The sequence below is a fragment of the Podarcis liolepis genome (assembly GCF_965112155.1).
Source record: "Podarcis liolepis genome assembly, chromosome: 16".
NCBI classification, from domain to species: Eukaryota; Metazoa; Chordata; class Lepidosauria; order Squamata; family Lacertidae; genus Podarcis; species Podarcis liolepis.
Window position 1 is genome coordinate 29,336,667 of NC_139567.1, and position 9,678 is coordinate 29,346,344.

Consider the following 9,678-nt stretch of genomic DNA (forward strand, 5'->3'; position numbering starts at 1 on the left):
TCGATGTGGCATTCTTCACAGCCGCTAGCGCTTCCCAAAAAAATCCTCGGAGAGAAATCAAAGGCTTCGGCAGCACGCCGGCTTCAAGCTCCACATCCCAATGCAGAACGATACGCAGTGTAACGCAATGGCACGTGTCTACTTGGAATAACGGGGCTCCATTGAGTTCAGTGGCTCTTACTCCCAGGGAAGTATGTGTAGGGCTGCAGCCTGAAAAGACTTGTACTGTATACCGCTTTCAGCCTCAAAAGGCTCAATAAGTGGCTCAGTTATATAATCAGATTTCTTATCTGTGCCCCTGCCTTTACCATCAGGCCACACAGGTAAGACAGGACCATAAAGCAAGAAAAGTGCAAAAACGATTATAAACAGTTCTATAGGTAGAACAATTGAGAACAATTCTGTGTATAAAAACTATTCCAACGGTGACAAAAAAGTCTCAAATAAAACCAGGCACAGGACTTGAAATTCCCTGCTGACTTCCTAGGGAAGCAGGATAATCCAGGCAAAGTTGCAGCAGGCTGCCCCTCCCAAACAAGATTTCGGGGTTGAGCAACTGGAAGTCCCCCAAGCCCCTGCAGGAAGGAACTTGTCCCTTGGTGGGAATTGCTGACAGGGAGCAGCTCTCCTTAAGGTCCTCTGACCCCACTACACACACATCTGTCAAAGGCAGAGCTGGTCCTGGCACAAGGCCTCCTTTGTAAGGGTCAGCACAACCAGGACCCTCAGCAGATAGATGAGATGAAACTCTTTTTGAGGCAAATTTCACCTTGAAAAATGCCCAGCAGAGACAGAGACCTAGCTAGCTCCCACCAAACAGGGATCAGCCCAACACCTCTTGCTCACCCTCCCATTACTCCCTCATTTACTTTTTGCAATTTTGGTGGCCATCAAGGAAACTTGGGGTTCACTGAACCCCGAAAGGTCAGCAAGGCTGCTTTTGTACAACTTTATTTCTCTTCTCAGGAACATCAACATTGGAGACTTCAAGTCTACCCTGCAACAATAAGGCTGGAAAAAAGTAATGTCTGAGCCAGAAGTCTTATCTGTTGCCAGTTAGTCGGTAAGCGTAAAGAAGTCTTTGGCGCCTGATGGACAAATAAATTAGTGCCAGGCGTGGCCAAGCCAGGGTGTGTGGGGAGGAGAACAAATGTTTTGCAAGGTGAACATTCAATGTAAATGTGCAGACGCATGAATGGGTGGATGTGCTGCTGACCTCTGATTTTTCACAGTAAGTTGTGTGGCTCGGAGTTCCCGCTTGGGGGACACATGGATTGATTTGAGGGGGTAGAAGTAGTTGACTCTTTGCGGACAGGAGCATTTCCCCAAAAGGAAGGGTCTCTGAATCCCAAGCCTTGGTGTTTTCTAAGCCCTGTGATTACGGGTGAAGGGCAAGTGAGCAAGGAAGGCGGAAAGCAAAAGGCAACTGAGCTGTGGAAGGTAAGGATGCTCTCCTTGGTCAACACAGGTTGGCAGCAATGACTTGCCAGGGTTTCAGATGGGGCTGCTCCCTGTCCTACCTGGAGATGCCAGTGGGGATTGAACCAGGGACAGGTACTCTGCCACTGAGCAAAGGTCCTTCCCCAAGGTTGATGAGAGTCATCAGAGACCAACCAACTCTGGAGGGCCACCACGGGTTCACTTAAGGGGGTTACAGTTCCTCTGTCACTCTAGCTTCCTCAGCATCTTTTAACTGTCCCTCTTCCACCACTGAAGAAAGCACACACTATTTCCCTCTCAGCTCTGTAATGCCGTTCCCAAGCAAATTTGTTGCATCTCCTTAAAAGAGCCAGAGAGCCCTGTAGGCATTGCTGCCTGAAGGCTGGTGCCCCTGGGACTGCAGAGCACTTCTGATGTCTTCGAGCAAAGGAGCCAGGTGTTGATCTCCTGGTAAGTATGGAATGACAGTTACCTGGATGCTGACCTTCCTTCCTCCCTTCCTGTTTTCATGACTCAGGAGCAAATTCATTTCCCCCAGTCCCAGCCTTGTTATTTTGCTTTGCGTGTGTTCAGGGGCACTCTTACTTCTCCCTAAGATTGCATCGCTTCTTTACTTGTCATCTTATCGGTTCTCGTTTGTTGCAGGAGGTCTGTTAATCAGGAGGAACAATAATTGCTCTCATTTCCCCTTGCCCCCCACAACTGGAGTTTCCCACGACAGGGTGCTGGGCTTCCAGGACTAGGTTAAGAAAAGAAACTGGTGGGCAAAATGGCCAGGAAGATGAGCATCGACCAGCTGGAAGACCAGCTGCTCTGCCCCATTTGCCTGGAAGTCTTCAAAGAGCCCCTGATGCTCCAGTGTGGGCATTCATACTGCAAGATCTGCGTGGTCGCGCTTTCAGTTGGCCTGGAGAGCCAGTTCCTTTGCCCAGTGTGCCGGAAGGCTGTGGACTGCAGCAGTTCCCCACCCAATGTCAACCTGGCTCGTATCATTGAGGCGCTGCATGCTGCAGGCAGCTCAGATCCCAACGAGGAGTCCTGCCCTAACCACCACAACCCCCTCAGCCTCTTCTGTGAGCAAGACCAAGAGGTGATCTGTGGTCTCTGCGGCACCATCGGCACCCATCAGCACCATAAGGTCACCCCCATCTCGACCATCTACAGCCGGATGAAGGTAAGTGCTTGGATGGTGTGGGGAGCTTAGGCAGAAGGTGGATCCTGAACAGATTCCTGGTGGACCACCAAATGCCTGCTGGTTGCCAATTTAGGTGGACCTTGGTCTGATCCAGCAAGACAGCTTTCAGTGTCTTAATTTTTTATTTTATTTTTTAAAAGGAAGGGAAGGGGCTGTAGTTCAGTAGTAGTGCATCTACATTCCTTGGTGAAAGGCAGCTCCATATCTTCTCTGGTGTAATATGGGGAAGGGCCATAGTGCCCCTGCCTTGCATGCTGAAGGTTTCAGCAACATTGCTATTTGTTTGGGGGTCTAGAGCAGCCTCCCCCAGCCTGGTGCTTCGTGTTGTGCTTTGGGTGCAGGTGTGTTCTGAAAAGGGGGTGTGGGGAATCACGTGTAGATCAGGTGCCTGTGATCAAGGGCAGCTAGAGGAAGCAATGAGCCACAAGGTTTGCCTTGAGGCAAACAAAGAGCCTTGGAAATGGGAATGGAAAAGCAAAGCAAAGCAAAGCAAGGCTGTCCCGGCTCCTTTGAGTGTGCCTGTTACTAGGTAGGACAGAGATAAGCCAGAAGTGGTCAAATCTCTCCTGCCCACAAATGGGTGTGTCTGACTCCCAGCAGAGCTAGACTCTAGTGCTAGCATATGCCTATGCTAACAATGAGCTTGTGAATTGAAAGCCCTGACCTTGACCCCTGGCCGGACTCCACCTCCCAGATATCTGAACAGGTTGTGTGTGTGTGTGTGTGTGTGTGTGTGTGTGTGTGTGTGTGTGGAAAGCCTCTTCCCTGCCTGAGGAGACCCCCAAGAGATTATTTTGCCAAAGAAGGCGATTCTGGCCTAGGTGGATCAAAGGTCTGACCCAGCAGAAGGCAACTTACATGTATCCTTTCCATATCTGAGTTTCTCTTTCCCTGGTACCTGGGGTGGGGGCTCCAGATGGTTGTAGGGGGTGTATGGCCTAGAATTCCATCTTAAAACAGAGACATAGGACGCTGCATTATTCTGAGAGTCAGAGCATTGGTCTAAGTTTAGTATTGCCCACCCTAGGGCTGGGAGGTTTTTTCAGTCTTCCAGGCAACCTACCAAGGGGGCCAGGTTGGTGGGTGGGGCCAGAGGCAAAAGTGGGCCGGGCAATGAATGTAAATGTTACCTTGGCACTGTAGCCATGTTTCTACACACAGTCACATGCCCCTCTCTCTCCTCTGTCCATGAAGAAAAGGTGTTAGTCGAGTTCAAGGACATATTTCCAGCCAGGCAAAAACACTCAAGGTGCAAAGCAGAGCCAGGAGGTACATGGCCTAGGAAGAAGGGGTGGGGCTTGGGAAGAGTTCCAAGGCCCAGGTGAGGTTCCTCACTCCTGGCACACACTGACTGGCAGCAGCTCTCCAGGGTTTCAGTCAAGGAATCTTTCCCAGTCCTATTAGGAGATGTTGCCAGGGCTTGATCCAGGGGCTTCTGCATGCAAAGCAGCTGTTCTGACCCCACTGACCTAGAACCATTCCCCTTTACGTCAGCTGGACACTGTTGGAAATGTAACGGCAAGCTGGACTCCCCTTGGCCTGATCCACTAAAGCTGTTTCTGTTTCCTCAGGAGAAGCTCTCTGCGTGGATGACGGAGGTGCAGAAGCAGAAGGGGAGCTTGGATGAGCATGTCAGCAGGCTGATGAACAACAAGACACGCATTGCGGTGCGTCCAGGGAATCAGAATATATGTTGGGTCCAGGGAGCTAACTGCGTTCAGCACTGGGAACTGAGTTGTGGAAATTAATATCCAGTTTCCAAAATGTTCAGGTTTCATTTCAAAATTAGATTTAAAAAATAAAACAAAACCTTAAATCTGAACCTTAACTCATACTACTGAATGATTTTAAATGTAATTTGATACCTCCTATATCCAACAGAATCTTCAATGATGAATGTTAAAATGCAAACTTCTTGCTGCCAAGGACACAGGGTCAAGCCAACTTGAAATGCAAGCTTTGCCACCAGCTTCTCCTACCAAAGAGCGCTGTGGCAGGCAGCCTCTTGGAAACAGCCCCAAAAGGCAGTTGCCAGAATTAAACCCATGCACACCTCAACTCAAATTAAGCCACGCCTCATTCTAGTGTTAGTTGTGTTTCTGGATTTCCCCCTCAGAATGAGTCCGATGTCTTTAAATGGGTGGTCCGGAAGCAGTTCCAGGAACTGCACAGGTACATCGATGAGGAGAAGGCTAGGTTCCTGGGGCGGATTGAGAGGGAGGCAGGCCAACTTATCGCCTCCATCGAAGTCCAGGTGAATCAGACGACAGACATCTTGCAGAAGCTGAAGGAGCTGGAGAATTCCCTGGAGAAACTCAACAACGAAGGCCAGTTGGATTTCATAAGGGTATGTCTGCCTGCCTGGTGCTGTCTGAGGCAGAAAATAAAATGACCAACAACACCTTCTCTCTACCACACAGTGATTCACATAGGGGAAAGTTCAACTTGAGGGTTTGGGGGTATAGAGGAGGGCTATAGCTGTGGGGTCCATAAAAGCAGGGGTGCTCTACAGCCCCAGTTCAATTTGCCCACATTTTTCACACCTTTCCCTGTGTCCTGCCTCTAAGCCTAAGGTTCTGTTATAGATGCTGTAGCAGCATAAGCTCACTAAAGCTTTCTTCATCTCTTGTTTTACAGAAATACAGATCTCTTCCCTCCAGGTATGTTGAAAGGGGAGGGGAAGAGAGAGAGAAAGAAAGTGTGTGTATGTGTGCACTGTGGAGTTAGGCCATGCTCCATGATCTCTCAGGGGATCCGTGGAATGGGCCCATGGTCAAAAAGCGACAAGGGATCAGATGCATGCCTATCATAGTCTCCCCAACCTCCCCCCACCCCAAGATGCAACACGTATTCATTATCTTCCTCCAACAGCAATTATTTAATGCAGCTTTCACAAACCTGGTGCCCACCTGTTGCTCTGAACTACAACTCCCAGCTGTGCTGTCTGGGGCTGAAGGGAACTGTAGTCCACAACCACTGAGCTATGCCCTCCTACTTTCCTGAAAATATGAGGGAGCCACTGCAGATCTTCAAGGTCAGAGTGCTTCCTCAGCAGCATCACTCCAACAATTAAATTGGGGCCAGGTAGTTGGAAAGCTGTAGCAGATGATTAAGACTCAAGTATTAAAATCATGATGAAAATCAATATGCTGCCCTGCTCCCCCAGGTCTGAGCTCCCCCGCCAGCATCTGGCTGATGGTATGTTCAGCGCAGTCTCCTTTAAGCCCGACTTCCACCAAGATGACATCAAGATGATGGTGTGGAAGAGACTACTACGCAAAGTCCTCCCAGGTACAGCCGCTGTTGGAGAGGAAGCCAACAGGCTCCTCAGAGGTCTTAAAGCAGCCTTCCTCAACCTGGTGCTCTCCAGGCTTTGTGGACAACAACTCCGCAGAGCCATTGTATTGCATTTATAAACAGGTTTTTAAACAGCTTTAAGCGGTGCACAATATTTCTGCACATATACCATAATATACGGTAAATGTAAGTGTCATCACACTGCAGTTCACTTGTCCCCAGACAGGTGACACTGCAAACTAGAGTGTTACACCAAGCTGGGCTCTCAGAGCTGCTGGGCCATCACAGCAGCATCAGAGGGTGAGGAGGACATAAATGAAGATGGAAGTGGGCAGTTGGGCAGCCCAGAGCAGAGCAGAGCAGAGCAGCAGGCAGGTGGTCCAAGTAAGCTGTGAAGGTTTGTTGAGTCTAAGCGGAGGAGGTGGGTGGCTTTGGCAAGGTAAAAAGGGAAGAGGTAGCTTTTGTGAAGAGTAAAGGGATGGGTGGGTTCCTTGTCATTGTAAAATTAATTATATTTACCTGTAAAAGGTGGATTGACCCCTGCTCAGGATCCCTCCTGATTTTCACCCCTTCGCTTAGCTCCAGAGATGCTGAAACTGGACCCAGTGAGTGCGCACCCCATCCTGGAGCTGTCCAAGGGAAACACCATGGTCCAGTGTGGGGTGTTCTTCCAGAGGCGAGGCAGCAACCCTGACCGCTTCGACTACAGCAACTGCATCCTGGGTAACAAGGGCTTCTCCTGGGGGAGGCACTACTGGGAGGTGATTGTGGGCCTCAAGAGCCACTGGCGTTTGGGCATCGTCAAAGCCACAGTCAGTCGCAAGGGCAAGCTGAACAAGAGCCCTGAGCATGGGGTGTGGCTGATCGGCCTGAAGGAGGGCAAGGTCTATGAGGCCTTCAACAACCCACGCGTGGTGCTGCCGCTCTCAGCCCGCCCCCAGCGCATCGGGGTCTACTTGCACTACGAGAAGGGTGAGCTGACCTTCTACAATGCTGACAGCCCTGACGAACTGGTACCAATTTACACCTTTCAAGCAGAGTTCCAGGGCAAGCTGTACCCCATCCTGGACATGTGTTGGAATGAACGGGGCACCAACACGTTGCCCATTGTCCTGCCTACGCCCACCATGCTGCAGGTCCAAGAAGATGATGGGCTCAATGCCCAGGAGCCCACCAAGTTGTAAGTGGGCAGTTCCTGCCTGCTGAGCTGCAGAGTGAGTGCCATGTTGCTGCAACTGCAGGGGAGAAAGGCACCAGCCACAGACTGCTCTGCTCCAAAGCATGGACCAGAGAAACCCTGATCAAGGTGTAACTGGATTTGTATTCTCACAAGGGAACAGTCCTCACATATACAAGGTGGGCTCCAGAGGTCTGTTTGAGAACCTTTTGCCTTCAGCTCAGCTGAAGGAGTCAGAACATAGCTGGTTAATCAAGGAGCCAAGTTAAGCATCTCAAGAGCAAGTGAGAGAGACAGCTCAATACCTTTTGGTGCCTGCTTTGAAGAAACCCAGTGATCCCCCAAGGAGGAGAACTTCCTTTTTTCTAGACGGCGTGGTCCATGGATCAGCTCAGTCATTCTCCCTGCAAACTGTCCTTGATGGCACTCTCAATCTGTTCAACCAACTCACCTTGCCTCTGGGCTGCCTCTAGGAAACATGCCAGTTAATTGATGCTTAAACTTCAAAGGCCCATTGCTTCCCTCTCTGCCTTTTAGTCTTCTTCACCAGGAAGTTTAAAGGCTAGATTTCATACAGCTTCCTGACACATTGCTACAATCGTCCTGCATTTGCCAATGCCATGGGGGCCACATTAAAAAGGGGGGAAGATTAAAGGCTGAAACTGTCCTACCGATGTCTTTGAAAATGCTTTCCCATGACATCCCTTTGGTCTGCCGCAAATGCACTTTAGAGGTTGCACCAGAGCATTATGTTTAATCCGTTTTAATGCACACTTTGCCAACATTGTGCCTTCAAGATTACTTGGGCTAAAACGCCACAGCCAACTCAGCTCTATTATGCCAGTTTTGATGGGAGTACAGACATACTGGTCAGGACTGATGGCGCTAGTTTGGGGAAGGCTGGTTATGGGTTGCTCTTAAGCAGGGGTGGAGAAGCTGTAGCCTTCCAGGTGTTTCCAAACCATAGCTCCCATCTTCTCCAGCCATTGGCCAAGCTTGCTGAGGCTGGTGGAAGCTGTAGTTCAGTAGCAATGGCAGCCCCATGGACTCCCCATGCCTGTTCTTAAGTGTTCTATCCTCCTTGATCTGAAGCTTCCCTCTCTACCACTTCCTTGAGCACCTAAAAAGTGAGCTTTAGAAAGATTAAGAATTGACAGTCCCTACCTGCAGGCTGAAGGGGCGCGGGTGCCACTGTGGGTTAAACCACAGAGCCTAGGACTTGCTGATCTGAAGATTGGCAGTTTGAATCCCTGCGACAGGGTGAGCTCCCGTTGCTCGGTCCCTGCTCCTGCCAACCTAGCAGTTTGAAAGCACGTCAAAGTGCAAGTAGGTAAATAAGTACCGCTCCAGCGGGAAGGTAAACGGCGTTTCCGTGCGCTGCTCTGGTTTGCCAGAAGCACCTCAGTCATGCTGGCCACATGACCCGGAAGCTGTATGCCGGCTCCCTCGGCCAATAAAGCGATATGAGCACCGCAACCCCAGAGTCGGTCACGACTGGACCTAATGGTCAGGGGTCCCTTTACCTTTACCTTTACCTGCAGGCTGAAAGGAACACAAGGAAAGGAGCCTAGAAATGGAAGAGGACCATTGAAGCAGTGGTTCCATCCATCCAAGGAGCTTCAAGCAGCAAACATGAAGTTATCCAGATTTATTTTCCTCCTTTGTTTAGTAGACACCCAAAAAGTTTACCCAAGGTGGCTGAATTGTCCAGTTGTTTTTATACTAGCTTTGCTTCCCATGCTTTTGTAACATGTTCGATCAAGGGCTTTTTAAAATTTTGTATGTACCTAATTCTGCAGCCTCTAGGCAGTGTAGAAGGAGTAAACAAATATTCCTGTTGCAATTAAAGACTATTGTGATGCAGCCACGGTGCAACCTGATACAGTAGCAGAATGGGAAATCCATTTTTATTTATCCTTTGGCAATACCGAGTTATTGCCAGCCTCCCGAACTACCAAAGAGTATCCACCACATGGTCCTTCCAGATGGTGAGGGAGCAAATCCCACTGCTGGAAATGTCTGCTTTCTACTTGCAGTTCTTGTGCTTGTGCTCAAGGTGGGAAGAAGTCACTGAACGCACCACCATCCATTCATGCTATACTTGGGTTGCTGATCCAAAGGTCAGCAGTTCGAATCCCCGTCACAGGGTGAACTCCCATTGCTCTGTCCCAGTTCCTGCCAACCTAGTAGTTCGAAAGCAGACCATAAATAGGTACCGCTGTGGTGGGAAGATAAGTGCCACACACTAGTCTCCTTTGACTGGACTTAACCATCCAGGGGTCCTTTACTTTTCACCTTTACCCTTTTACCTTACATGTTGTTGGATTTTGTTGTTATTGTTTTGGTGGCTAATTTTTTATGATGACAAATGTTGTATTATGTAAACCAGTGTGCTTTTAAGCTATTTCAAGCTCCCCTGCCCCTCTTGCTGGACCAAAACGCATGAAATAAACGAAGTTTAAGAATTGTCATGGTTTTGTGTCATGGAGAAAACTTTCTAAAAGATAGAACAGGGCAAAGTTTAAAATTTAAGTCAAGGGGTAGCATCCAGTCTTAGTCACATTAGAGC

General features: G+C 49.3%; 1 protein-coding gene across 5 annotated transcripts; it reads left to right on the forward strand.

Annotated features, from left to right (window-relative positions):
• The first annotated feature begins 3 nt into the window (after positions 1-3).
• Positions 4-9,580, forward strand: TRIM50 (tripartite motif containing 50). 5 transcript variants are annotated; one of them, XM_083479327.1, is made up of 7 exons: positions 4-1,890; positions 2,086-2,614; positions 4,207-4,302; positions 4,752-4,982; positions 5,273-5,295; positions 5,802-5,926; positions 6,512-9,580. In XM_083479327.1, the coding sequence occupies exons 2-7, from the start codon at positions 2,210-2,212 to the stop codon at positions 7,114-7,116; spliced, it is 1,485 nt and encodes a 494-aa protein (XP_083335453.1). In that variant the 5' UTR covers positions 4-1,890; positions 2,086-2,209; the 3' UTR covers positions 7,117-9,580. The 5 variants fall into 5 exon arrangements, with proteins under 5 accessions (XP_083335453.1, XP_083335452.1, XP_083335454.1 ...); XM_083479326.1 differs by having other exon boundaries at positions 4-1,440; XM_083479328.1 differs by having other exon boundaries at positions 4-1,231.
• Positions 9,581-9,678: the final 98 nt, after the last annotated feature.

Coding starts and splice junctions, on each gene's coding strand:
- TRIM50 (XM_083479325.1), top strand. CDS start 2,210: ATGGCCAGGAAGATGAGCATCGACCAGCTGGAAGACCAGCTGCTCTGC. Junction 4,983..5,272: donor GCCAGTTGGATTTCATAAGG/GTATGTCTGCCT, acceptor CTTGTTTTACAG/AAATACAGATCTCTTCCCTC. Junction 5,927..6,511: donor ACTACGCAAAGTCCTCCCAG/GTACAGCCGCTG, acceptor CCCTTCGCTTAG/CTCCAGAGATGCTGAAACTG.